Here is a 14,172-nt window from a genome sequence, read left to right on the forward strand (position 1 = left end):
AGATTACTGGGTCTAGTTGTCCCTTAAACCAAAGCCAAATTGTGTGAGCTAGTAACAGCCTCCCCATCCAGCCCCTGAAACTAGTTTCAGCGGTGTTTCATCACTTGCAATAAAAAGAATCCTAATATACTAACAACAGAGAAGGCAATGGCAAGCCACTCCAGTACTCTTGCCTAGAAAATCCCATGGACAGAGGAGCCTGGTGGGCTACAGTCCATGGGGTCGCTACTAGTTGGACAAGACTGAGCGACTTCACTTTCACTTTTCACTTTCACACATTGGAGAAGGAAATGGCAATCCACTCCGGTGTTCTTGCCTGGAGAATCCCAGGGATGGCGGAGCCTGGTGGGCTGCCATCTATGGGGCCGCACAGAGTCGGACACGACTGAAGCAACTTAGCAGCAGCAGCAGCAGCAATATACTAACAAACAGCCAGTGTTTCATATTAAAAACAAACTTTAATGATGATCAAGTATAAGAAAAGGACACTCTCAAATACTGCTAGAGAATATAAACTGATCTAAACTTACTAGACATTTAGAGTAGATTGTAAGAAATGTTTGCTAAAGATGAAACAAAAGTAGATATCTTCCACAGTTACCTAGCTGATTTTCCACAACCATACACATATGCATCGTAGTAATATAAACTTTTTATTTGGTGTTCTGCATATATAGGAGAGTACCTGGTGGCTCAGTCAGTAAGGACTCCACCAGCAATGCAGGAGACCTGGGATTGATGCCTGGGTGGGGAAGATGCCCTGGAGAAGGAAATGGCAACCTACTCGAGTATTCTGGCCTGGAGAATCCCAGGGACAGAGGAGCCTGGTGGGCTACAGTCCATCAGGTTGCAAAGAGTCAGTCATGACTGATCAACTAAGATACACACACTGCATATATAGAATTAGTTTTTAACATATCTTAAGATAGGGTATTGAAATATTTTCAAGGCTTGTACATGTTACATAGCTATATTTATTAACACAATGTGTTTTCTGATCTGGTATTAATCAATTCAGTTCAGTCACTCAGTCATGTCCGACTCTTTGTGACCCCATGGACTGCAGCACGCCAGGCTTCCCTGTTCATCACCAAACTCCTAGAGCCTGCTCAAACTCACATCTATTGAGTCGGTGATGCCATCCAACCATCTCATCCTCTGTCGTCCCCTTCTCCTTTGGTATTAATAAACAGCATAAATATTTAAGTGACAAAAAAATTAAAACTCAAGATTCAAGAAGGTTCTAAAGTAGCACAAAAGATGATGCAGACGCCCCAGCGTAAGAAAAATTCCTATGAAAAGAGCAACATAGAAGAGCAACGATGACTTCCAAAAAAATCCTCTTAAAATCATTCTCTGCTTTCTTTGTTCACGCAGTTATTCTCCTTGTTTATTTACTCATTTAAATACTTATTAAGAGGTCACAGTATACCAGTAATCTCTTTCACATTACAACTTTCAAGTTAGGTCTATTTGTGACCTTGTTCATTGAAATGTTTCAATTTCACAACTGAAAAAAAGAGAAAGGAATCACTTTAAAGAAATTTGCTTAGCATCTGAATTCTCAAGAAAAGATCTATATATAAGCAGAAATACACTCAACTCAAAGATTTAAACGTTCTGCCTTTAAACTTTATGTTTACCGTAGTATGATTCATTTGGAAAAACAAATTCTCACAAACTATTAGAAAAAGTGGAGAAGCACATGGAAATGTCACTAATAAGGGGAAACTCAATATTAACTAGTAGTAGTCATTTTAAATACTGTAACTTCCAAACCAATAGGTAGAACTACAGTAAAACTGCAAGAACTACAGTGAATTATATTTCATTACTAAATTCTGTCCCATTTATGAAACAATAAATTTTCAAAATCATACTTGGGAACAATCTTTATGTTTAATATTATAACCAAGTGAAATTTTTAAATGAAGACACTCATAACAGGTGAGATCACCAGAGCAAAGAAAACATAACATCTTGAGAACAGTTTTCTAATATAAGTAAGCCACTTCAATTATTGTTTCAAGTACTTTTAAAACAAAGTTACTAATGAAATGGGACTTTAGCAACAATATAACAAGTAGAGACCATTTTAAACACTAAATACTCTTCTGAGAAAGTACTGGTACATCAGATCTTTCAAAGTCACTAGAAAAACTTAATTCTCATTTTACAAATGCTTAACCTCACTTCTGATAAAGCTTCTAGGAGCAACTGTTCTCTGTTGTTTTAAGTTGGTTAATTATCCATAAGCAAATCCTTAAAAACACAACCACTTCAACATATACATTATGACGGCTACTATCGTAAAAACAAAAAAATAACAAGTGCTGGGAAGGATGTGGAGAAAATAGGAACCCCTGTGCACTGCCAGTAGAAACATAAATGGTGCAGCCACTATGGAAAACAGTATGGGCAGCTCCTTAATTTAAAAGAAGAGTTATGATATGATCCAGCAATCTACTTCTGGGAATATGTACAAAATAACTGAAAACAAGATCTCCAAGAGATATTTGCACACCCATGTTCATAGAGTCACTATTCACAATAGTTAACAAGTGGAAGCAACTGATAATAGAAATTTTCACATATTGCGGTATGAAGAAATCATTCTGGCTGTACATGAGTTAACTTAAAATTTTATGCTAATTAGAACAGACTGGTTTACCAAATATACACTGTACATATGCTTCAGTTATTAAAAAAAGGCGGGGCGCACACTGACCAGAAGTATGATTTCAGTTCTGTCATTTTGCCCTGTGCTTGTTTTTCATTTTTCCTTGCTCTATTACCATTTGTTTTCTATGCTAAATGGTGTTTTCTTTCATCCACTGATTTAAAAGTTATGTCTATTTTTGTTCTACAAGTGATTTCTTCAATTAAAAAATATATTTGTGGGCAAAAAAGATTAAATGCCTCCCTTTGGGATGCCAAAGCTGGTACTTCTTGGATGATAAGACTCCCTTCCCAGGTGCCAAGGACATACTGACTCGCTGTGTTCATGCTGATCTGTGGCTTTTTTTTTTTGGAAAGCTTGAATGAATGTATCCCTATTGTTCTGACAAGACATAAACTGTGCTGAAACCATGCTTCTCCAGAGCAGTTTCTTAGAGTAATCTGGGAGGCTGTCTTCTGGGCTATAGTCCTCAGTTTGGTTCAAAGAAAACCCTTTCTTATTTCTATTATAGATTGTTAATTGATTCTTTTTGTCGATATAATCTAAGTGTCCACTGAAAGATGAAAGGATAAATAAAATATGTTATACACTATTCAGCCTTAAAAAGGAAGAAAGTTTTCACACATGCTACAACATGGGTGATCTTAAGGACATTATGTTAAGTGAAAGAAGTGAACTGAAAATTTCTCACTCATGTCCAACTCTTTGCGACGGACTGTAGTCTGCCAGGCTCTTCTGTCCATGGAATTCACCAGGCCAGAATATTGGAGTAGGTAGCCATTTCCTTCTCCAGGGGATCTTCCCAACCCAGGGATCGAACCCAGGTCTCCCTCATTGCAGGTGGATTCTTTACCATCTGAGACACCAGGGAAGCCCCAATGAAATAAACCAGTCACAAGAAGACAAAAATTGTATGATTCTACTTATAAGAGGGATTTAATAGTCAAACTCATAGAGCAGAATGATGGTTGCCAAAAGGTAGGAAGAGGGAGAAATTGGGGATAGTTGTTTAATAGAGTTTCAATTTTACAAGATGAAAAAGTTCCAGAGATTGGTTATACAACAATGTGAATATACATAACACTATTGAGTTGTACATTTAGAAGCAGTTAAGATGGGAAATTTTATGTTGTTTTTAAAACCACAACTTAAAAAACCCCATAATCATTTTAAAAGCTATGGGAGAAAAAAGTCACGAGGTAATCACTTATAAATGTTTCTATTGAATTAATTTTATAGTTTTTCTAAAAGAATCATATCTGGCAAAGATATGTTTATTATTTTTTACTGCAGAAAACACAACTTTTAATATAAAACTCAATGCACATACAAAAAACTTAATTTTTTGATGCTCCAAGAGACAGAGATACAATTATTTTTAAAATTCCAAGACCTAAAACAAATTTTAAAATTATCATTATACTTTTACTGCTTATCTTAGTTTCAAATTCTTTTTTCTAACCCTCTAGTTAAGTAGAAAACATACAACACATACATCACAAACAGCAGAAGGCTAAGTATAAAATCCACCAACTTGGATAATCAGTCCCAATGTTTACAAAAGAAAAAAAAGAAGGGAAAAAAGCATTCTTCTTATGAATTAAAATCAATTTCTTAATAGAAAACTAATCCAACAACATGTTTAAGTCAGTATTTTCTTCTGCTTGGAAAACCAAACCTATGTTAACAATCTCAGACAAGGAATATAGTACTTTAAATATCTAAATTTTTTAAAATTACATTTTAAGAGGACAAGTGTATACACAAGCACAATAATCTAACCCAAATCTTTAATACCCATGCATGGTAACATTTTTACTTTACCACCAAACATAGACTGTTATAAGTTCTTCTGAAAAATATCAGTCAAGAGACTAATTCCTCAGCCTTCTACACACCATTCTTAGCATACAATAGAATGTCACCACGAAATCTTTACCTTGAGCCCAAACCCCAATAGAGCTGCAAGGACAATGAAAGTCAACAGGTAGAAAGATTGGATGTTACCTAAACTGCACAAAATGCCTCGTAGTGGACCAGTAATGAACTACCACAGTTAATCTAAAACAACGTGGTAGTTCAGTAAACAAATACATGTGGAAGAATGCACTAATATAAATATTATACAAATTAAGCTACAAAAAACAGATAAATAATACAGACTTGAAGCCTTGCCTTGAGATAAAAGCCAATGATCTTGGTAAGGACACTTTTTCTACTATGTAGACTCATATGTTTTACCACACTTATTTTATCAACTCATCATATTTAGGAAAGATTAATATTTACAAAACTGTCTACTCCAAACTGGCATCAAGACACACATACACAAAAAGGTTTGTTACTGCCATTTGTAAGACTGCAGTGCCTTGCACATACCCTGCTAAAATGAACTGTCTGACTAGTATATGTGATTATGACTCCAGTCTCTGAAGTCCAGAGAAAATTTTTAGTAGCCTATTTCGGGAGGAAACAAGGGGATAAGGAAATGTGAAAAAAGGGGGCCTACGGTAGACACTAGATCAGATGCTCAAGAATACTTGATGCTAGATGCCAACATAATTCAGGTACTGTTTTAACTAAAAAGAATCCCTTTAAACTTCTGGGTCCAATGATAGTCTTTTCATTTTTAGGAGATAAAGAAAAGAAAGTAGGGAGAAGAGGAAGTAACACAAATATCTGGAAGGACTTGCAAAACCAAAAAGTTTTTAAGTGCTGTGGAAGTTCAATTAAAACTTTAACAAGTAACATCTACTTTCAAGTATATAATGTTACCAAGACTCCTAAACCAAGCACTAGGCATTATCTCATTTAATTTTCTCAATAACCACTAAGATGGCTGCTATTATTACCATCATTTCAAAAGGAGGAAACAGGCTCAGAAGCAAGCATTCACTAAAAACTTGCCCAGGCTCACAAAGCTAACAAGTAAAAAGCTGGACTCAGAGGTGTCAAGTTCAAATCTTAAGCTCTCAACCATCAGGCAACCTCTTCAAAGAGGAAATCAAAGTAAAACTGTAACAAGAAAAATGTTCACTAGTGAATGAGAGGTTCTTGATTTTTAATGACCAAAGTTAAGAAGTTAAGGAATATCCGTTCTCAGAGATTTTACTTTAATGATACAACTATGGTTTGAAAACTCTGAAGGAATCTGCCCTGAAACCTAAGAGAACAACAATGAACCTCTTGATATTCCACTGAAATCGAAAATTCAATATTAATGTGCTATAAATCCAATCCTTATTACTAAGCAGTCAACATGAAATTTCCTATGTGAAATTTATTATAGCCATACCCAACTTTTGTTCTGATTTCTTCTAATTCTTTAGCTTTTGAGTTTCCTAGCTCTCCTTTAAAAAAAACAAATTTGTCTCCCCCACCTGCACCCTACAGGCTCATTTAGTGAAAAAATTCTAAGGAGAAAAATCTCTGCCCCTCGATCTCCCAATTTTCTTTTTAAAAAGTTTTAAAATTGTTAGTTAGAAAAGGATAAAAAAAGACCTCTCTAACAAACAGTACCTATAAGTTGTTGAGTACCATTTGTTGTGTTTAACTTAATTTACCAGTTATAACAACTTCTGTAATAAGAAACATTAAATCCAATTCAAGTTTACGCTAAATTTTCAAATGAGAATATTTTGCAAATAACAAATGGGACTGAGGAAAATTAAGAACTGGTTTAGACTTGGGAGTGATTAATTCAGTAGGTAATTAATTCATTTATATTAAAGCTGCTTATGCTCTTCTCAACTTATGAACTGCAAAGGAGATACAAGTACAATGTTCTGTTCTGTCGCTCAGTCGTGTCCGACTCTTTGCGACCCCATGGACTGTAGCCTACCAGGCTTCTCCATCCATGGGATTCTCCAGGCAAGAATACTGGAGTGGGTTACCATTTCCTTCTCCAGGGCATCTTCCCGACCCAGGGATCCAACCCGGGTCTCCCGCATTGGAGGCAGACGCATTAACCTCTGAGCCACCAGGGAAGCCCACAAGTACAATAAGGAATACAAAAAGGGACTGACTGGTGCGTAACTTCATGTACAATGTTAACTATGTTTAAGCACTAAGGACAGAATATTGACAATACACTGAGGTGATGTGCCTGAGGTTTACAGCAGCCTCATCATTTCATCAAAAGCCTTGTAATCACCTCTACAAAATTAATTGCAATTAATTCCTGGCAACTCTTGGAATTAGGTCTAGATTTGTTTACTCACTTTTTAAATTTTATACACGCTTTCTCTGGTGTATACAAACTGAGAACTTATCATTCTATTAGAGACAGACCAAAAAAGAATCCACAAAATCGCAGGAACATAAACAAGTTTATCTTCTGCTGATACTGATTAGGGCACTTAATCTGTCCCAGAAGAGTGCAAGGACTTAACAGTAAAGCCAGACTACTAACCAGAACTCTTAGCATAAATCTTCAATTCCTTAAAATAATTTCCTCAAAGGTTAAAATACCAGAGTGAACCAAAAGGTGGGGGGACGTGGCGGGGGTGGGGGGGCACTTAATTCCACTGGTTGGACTCACAATTCTTAATCCTATAATGCACCAGTTAAGACTCAAACTTCGAGGTGTTTTTAAAACTTGCATTAAGTTCTAACAAGATGGTTATTTATTTACTTCGCGTATATTTTAATATACCTCAATTTCAGAAAAATCAGTCGGGTCAATCTAAAAACTTCGCAACATTTTAGTGCTGCATTTCATTTGCTCTGATCATATACCCATATACGTCCCCCCGCCCACAAACTCATTAAAAGCGTTTGCCTGAATTTAGCCACCCGCTACGTTTTCACTAAGATATTTTCAAGAATGAATGAAGCATATAATTCACTTAACATCTGGGCTCTCATGACAGGTGATAGAAACACAGGTATCCAATTCTGACGTTCTCATTAAAATGTTACTATTTCTCTAAATTCCCGTTACTCCGAGTCCTGCTCTAGGCAAGTTTTTCAACGCGATTAAAACAAAACAAAACCAAACCTGCACGTGCAAACGAAAAAGTTAGCATCCCAGGCCACCGCGGCAAATCCCTAATGCACAAAGGCAAAGACACCCGCCTGGCCGGACAACCGCAGAGCAAGATCTCTCCCAACCAACCACGCGAGCTCCTAGGTCGGAAACCCAGGGCCCCGAACCCACACTGAAGCCAGGACCTGCGTGCAAGGGCCGCCCCGGGGCCGAGTTTTCAATGGAACAGGAGAAGATGGGGGCGGGAAGGAGCGGAAGCTCGGGTGCAAGTGGCGGCGACCAAGCTGCGGCTCATTTCTCTTCCCGGGGTTTTCAGGCTGGGGGAAGTCCACCCGGAGCAGGGCACGCGGCAGGCCGGGGGTTTGAGGCGGGTAGGGAGGGCGACGCGAGGCCCGGGCTGCCGGGAAAGGAGGCGAGCAGGGCCCAGCCCCCGGCCCCCGGCCCCCGAAAGCACTTTAGACGCGTCTCCCACCCCCCCACGACAAGATGGCGACGTGGACAGTGGGGAGCCCGGCCGGCGAGGCTGGGGGAGAAAGAGAGGAGGGGAGAGAGGCAGAAACAAAAAGGCGGCCCCCAGGGGCGCGGAGGCCGGCCCGCGAGCCCCCGGCGGCGGGCGGGCGCGCCGGGGGGGAACGGCGGCCGGCGGAGGGGAGTGGGCTTACTTTTTCTTGTCGTTCGCGCCCCCGGCGCCCTCCATGGTGAATCGGTCGCCCGCGATGCCTTCACGGCCCGCGGCCCCCAGGCTCGCTCCGGCCTAAGCGCTGGCTCCCTCCGCACGCGGGGAGGGGAGAAAAGGCACGTCCAGAGGTGGGGGCTGCGAGGCGGGAAACCCCGCGTGAGATCAGAGGAGGGAGAGCAGACGGCAATCGCAGAGGTCCAACTCCGGCTCCGAAGAGCCTCCCCTGGGGCAGCTTGTCAGGGCCCGGGCCGACGCACTGGCCAAAGCGGCAGCGACGGCGATCCTCGCGTCCCCTCAGACGAGGCGGCTCTGTGCTCTGAGGAGCTGAGGCAGCGGCAGGGGGCGGGCAAGGGCGGAGGCGCGCTCGGCGGCGCGCGCGGAGGGGAGTGTTGGGGGGCGCGCGCCCGCGGAGCCCGGCGCGCGCTCACGCAAGCCCGCCTCACCTGAGGGGGAGGCGGGTTCCTTGAGAGCCAATGGCGAGGGACGCAGGCGGCCAGTCCCCACCCCAGCCCACGTCGGTCTCAGCCAATCAGGAGGCGGTCAGCTGAGGCACAGCTGGGACGCGCTGCCGCGCTCACGTGCTCGTCTGTGTGCCGCTGCGGAGGCAAGAGAAAGGAGATGGGGTGCGGCCAGTCTGGGTCTGGGGACTCTGCGCCTTCTCCTAGAGAAAGCAGTGGCTGGCTTTGGGAGGCGCTGCTGAGAAGGGATTTCGGTGTTTGGGTCTCAAGCCCGCATCACACTTCCTGCTGTCGGTGCAGCAAGTCTCCAGTTCTCTTTCTTTTCGGCAGCTGTGCTGTGCAGGGTTGCCGCCCGCTCTGCCAAGTCCCAGTTCAGAAAAGCAGACTTTTTTGCGTCGTGGCAGGAAACCCTCGGTCCTTCTACTCAGATGTGTTACAGTGGGGTCTTTCTTGCCAGGTTACCCAACCAGGCCATGTCACCGACCGCACCCTTTGCCATATAACACTAGGGTACTCTCTTTATCCATTAAGTTTCTCTGTGATGAAGTTTGATTCCTGAGTAAATACGAATGCAAATATAAAATAAACAAGCTCCTCTTGCTGTAAGCCACTCAAGGGAAGTAGTTAAGACAGCAGGAACTCTTAGAATCTGAAATTATTTTAAGCAATACAAATAGGTGTAAGTGACTTTTAAAAAAGTACAAACCTGAATTTCAGGGGCGGGGGAAGAGTAGGAAAAATGGCTTTAGGTGGACGGTTATATTCTTGTTGCTTTTCAAAGGGTAGAAAATAATCTTAGATGGATTTAGAAAAAGGCAAAGATGGCCCTTAGTTTGGGACTTGGCACCTTGAATTGAGATCACCGTGTAGACAGGAAAGAAGAAGGAAAACCCTTACCAAGACCTAAGCAGGAGACCTGCACCAGAGTTAACTCAGTGGCAGCAGTATTGCCTATTTGCTAACATGACCTGGAAAGCTGCTGGATAAGACTTAATCACTACTTGGCTTTTGAAGCCTACTTTTCAAGCCCATCAGTCTTTGAAATGAAAAAGAAATGTGTTTTGAGTCCAACAAAGGAGAATTGCACACATATCTCCAGTTTGACACTAGATTATTTTACTTCTCACCTTTGCCTTGTTAGTTATATTGCTACAATCTGGCTTCAGATTATAAATTAATGTGGATATCTGAGGAAATTTCAATTATATTGTCATATAAAAACAATGGTCTACGTAACAATGGTCTACATAAACTCTGATAAGACAAAAATCAATTCACATAACACATATTTTTAACTCATCAGCAAATCCATAGAGATAGGATTAAAGATTGATCTTAATGCCACTTTCCCCCTCCAGATCTACAACTCTGAATGACATGCCTTCTTGAAAAGTAACATGGGAAATGCCTGAAAAAAGGAAAGGACCAAAAATAGTTACTCATGTTTTCCTTCTTAATCGTGAAAAGAATGACTGTGTAAATTAACAATTGTTTAATGTTCGAAAAACTCAGTGTTAAGAACACTAATTCCAGAGTTAAGAGTGAGCTTAAGTACCAGCTCTGATATTTACTAACAAGTCATGTAATGTGTGCCTCAGTTTACTCATTTATGTCTAAACCACAGAATCAGGGCATGATTAAATGAGACAGTACATGTAAAGTACTTAGAACAATACCTGGCACATAATAAACTATCAATAAATGTTAGCCATTAGTATTGTTAGGGTTGTGTTTTCATTATTCTTATCATTATTATTACCTCCATATTTGTGCCACTGCTAGTGGTAATTACTTGGGCTTCTACCAAAGGTCACAAGTTTTAACTATCCAAGACTGCCGATTATATTAATATAAATTCACATATATTCTTTGTTTTCAACTGTGAAACTGCTCACAGTGTTCCCACACTTGTATATGACCATGATTGCAGAGATCTTCAACCATTTCCTTTTTTATTTTACTGGTAAGAAATTCTATCTGGCCAGTAATCATACCTGAAGGGTATAGTGTTTATTACAACAGAAAAGTGAGCCTTTTGTAATATCAAATCTAAGTCATTTTTTAAAGTTTGCAGCAGAATGCTAATCCAATCAGCAAAGATATTTTTGGATAGTCATTACATTTGCTCAGTTTACTTTTCCTTTCAAAAATATATAAAATTCAGTATTTTATGTGTGTATGTATGTATATTTGTGTTTACCCACACAAGTGAACTTGGAAAGCAGTAATATTCAGCTTGTGTTTTCACATAATCAAAAAGGAGCTAAATGGTATACCTTAATTTAATCAATTCTGTTAACTAACAATTCTAAAAAGCAAAATTTCCTATGGGATAAAATTTTAAATTATCCTCTCTATAAACATCCATTAACAAATGCATTTAGATGATTATAATGTGACTAAACCTTAGCAAACAATCATATTTGATTACTCTCTAATCTTTGTAAGTGTTCAAATTTCATTCCAAGTCACTTTGCAGAACTTTCTAAGTAAGCTGAAAGATTACTCGAAAATGATGCAATTGACCCTTAACCCATATTTATAGTAGGAAGTTAGACAGTGACTCAGGAGGAGGCAGGATAAAACCTGAAATTTTAGTACTAAGTAACATGGAGTGTTGAACCTTTTAAAGAGTGAAACACATCAGATTCAGATCATTTAAAATGCATCAAACTATATAACAAGACTTAATGGTCAGCAAGTGATTTTGGCTTAATATTATTCTTAGTTCTCCTCCTCTGCTCCATCTTTATCTAGTCTAAGAACAACAAAAAAGCATATCATTTGGAAGGAAGTGCTTAGCAGATAATAGACATTTAAAAATTCTCTTTTTCTTTTCTTTCAAGGATCAAAACAGAAAATAAATATGTATATTTGTCTGAAGTTTTGGAAAATAAGAATACACTGAGATTTTGACACTCAGTTCAGTCGCTCAGTCGTGTCCAACTCTCTGCACCCCCATGAATCACAGCACGCCAGGCCTCCCTGTCCATAACCAACTCCCGGAGTTCACTCAAACTCATGTCCATCGAGTCGGTGATGCCATCCAGCCATCTCATTCTCTGTCGTCCCCTTCTCCTCCTACCCCCGATCCTTCCCAGCATCAGAGTCTTTTCCAGTGAGTCAGCTCTTCGCATGAGGTGGCCAAAGTATTGGAGTTTCAGCTTTAGCATCAGTCCCTCCAATGAACACCCAGGATTGATCTCCTTTAGAATGAACTGGTTGGATCTTCTTGCAGTCCAAGGGACTCTCAAGAGTCTTCTCCAGCACCACAGTTCAAAAGCATCAATACTTCGGCGATCAGCTTTCTTGACACTAGCACTTTTCTATTATGATAGGTATTTTAAGCATAAATTTACAAAGGAATGTCAAAGGATTTTCAGTTTCTGGTCCAACATGTAAGGAGCTTGGAAGCATCCATCCTCACAGTAAGAAAAAAAGCTTAACAAACTGAAAACCAACAACTCATCTTAGATTCACCAGGGAAATGAGGCCACAGGGCAAACTGCCACCCTGAAAGTGGGAGAGACAGACAGACAGTTATAGAGAGTCACAGCTTACCAGAGGATCACAGTTTACCAGGAACAAAAGCCAGAAGTTGAAGTCAACATCACAGCTGGAGTCAACCAATATCAGTAGGAACAGTTTAAACTGCAAGTGAGGAACTGCTGGAGGCTCTAGTGGACCTGCTTGAGAGTTAAAAACTGCAAAGGAGGCTCAGCCTTCGAGGAGCCCCACAACTTTCTTGAAATTCAACTCTGAGAAACTAAGAGATTATCAGTGTTAAGATCAGAGGAAAATATCTTACTTTTTGCATGGCTAGTGAAAAAATAACCCTTCTGAAATACTTTCAGAGCATTCTGTTTTTCTTAACAAGATCCATCCTCAAGGGAAACTATTTTACCAGAGCCTTGGCCACCTCATGCGACGAGTTGACTCACTGGAAAAGACTCTGATGCTGGGAGGGATTGGGGGCGGGAGGAGAAGGGGACGACAGAGAATGAGACGGCTGGATGGCATCACCGACTCGATGGACATGAGTTTGAGTGAACTCCGGGAGTTGGTGATGGACAGGGAGGCCTGGCGTGCTGTGATTCATGGGGTCGCGGAGAGTCAGACACGACTGAGCGACTGAACTGAACTGAACTGAATGTGCGTTAGGGAACAGGGACCACCCAATGCCAGCCCCTTTTAGCCTTCAACGTGAGAGAAGGAAAGTGCTCAACTCAGTCTCACAAAACAGCTGATCCCTAATCACAGGACTATATCGCATGTTTCTCTTCTCCCACACCTTGCCATATCACCACATCAGTAGGGCTCTTGGGTAATAATAGAGGATTACAGCTAAGAGAAGTGCAAGCCTCAGACCCTAGTTAAAGAGTTACTAGGGATATGCAAAAGCAACAAGAGAAACAAAAACAAGGACACTAGAGGAAATTTTAGCTTCAGACACCACAGCTACAGCAAACAATAGCATAGCCTATCTTCTGGCCAAACAAATATAAATTTCAAAGTAAAGGCCTATCTACCTAAGTTCCTTTTACCTGATATTCTATGTATGATTTTCGACAACAAAACTATGACTTGCTAACAAGCAAAAACCATAATTGAAGAGATAAACCAAACATTAAAACCAGACTCAGATATGGCAAAGATTTTATAATTATCAGACCAAGAATTTAATATAACTATAATTAATATGCTCCTGGATCTAATGGAAAAAGAACTATATGAAAGATGAATAAAGTAAGCAGAGAAATGGAAATTCTAAGGAAGAATAAAAAAATACTAGAAATTGAAAGTAACGTAACAGAAATAATGCTTTTGATGCGCTCAACAGTAGACTGGACATAGCTAAGAAAAGAATGAATGAACTTGAAGATATGCCAAGAAAACAAGTCAATGAAAAAGATGGAACAAAATATCTAAGATCTGTGGGACAATTATAAAAGGTGTAACCTAACTGTAATGGAAATCCTGGGAAGGGAAGAGATATAGAAGGAAAAAGGAATATGTAAAGAGACAATGGCTGAAAGTTTTCCAAAATTAATGACAGACACCAAACCACAGGTCCAGGAAATTTAGAGAATGCCACATAGGATAAATATTAAAAAAAAAAAAAAAAAAGTTTGTTCAAACCGGAAAAGCAAAGACAGAAAATCTTGAAAGAAGTTATGGGGCAGTGGAAATATTTTACCTCTAGAGGAGGAAGAATGAGAATTATATTGGATTTCTCTTTAGAACCATGCAAGCAAGAAGAGAGTGGGTGAAATATTTAAACTGTTAAAAGGAAAAGAAAAACACAAAACACCAATCTAGGTTTCTATTGCCAGTGAAATTATTCTTCAAAAGTGAAGAGAAAATAGCC

At 40.0% G+C, this 14,172-nt stretch overlaps 1 protein-coding gene and 1 long non-coding RNA gene across 2 annotated transcripts in view; one reads left to right on the plus strand and one right to left on the minus strand.

Moving 5' to 3' along the window:
- HIF1A (hypoxia inducible factor 1 subunit alpha) overlaps window positions 1–8,735 on the minus strand; it is a 48,440-nt gene extending 39,705 nt beyond the window's left edge. The window contains exon 1 of the mRNA XM_055435408.2: window positions 8,330–8,735. Coding sequence (XP_055291383.1) covers window positions 8,330–8,364 — 35 coding nt within the window. The 5' untranslated portion in view covers window positions 8,365–8,735. The remainder of the gene's footprint in view (window positions 1–8,329) is intronic.
- The window catches only part of LOC148776419 (uncharacterized), a 166,986-nt gene that overhangs the window by 42,791 nt on the left and 110,023 nt on the right, over window positions 1–14,172 (plus strand). The window lies entirely within an intron of this gene.

Source organism: Moschus berezovskii, chromosome 9 (genome assembly GCF_049115385.1).
Source record: "Moschus berezovskii isolate FMDL1 chromosome 9, NW_MosBer_1.0, whole genome shotgun sequence".
NCBI lineage: Eukaryota > Metazoa > Chordata > Mammalia > Artiodactyla > Moschidae > Moschus > Moschus berezovskii.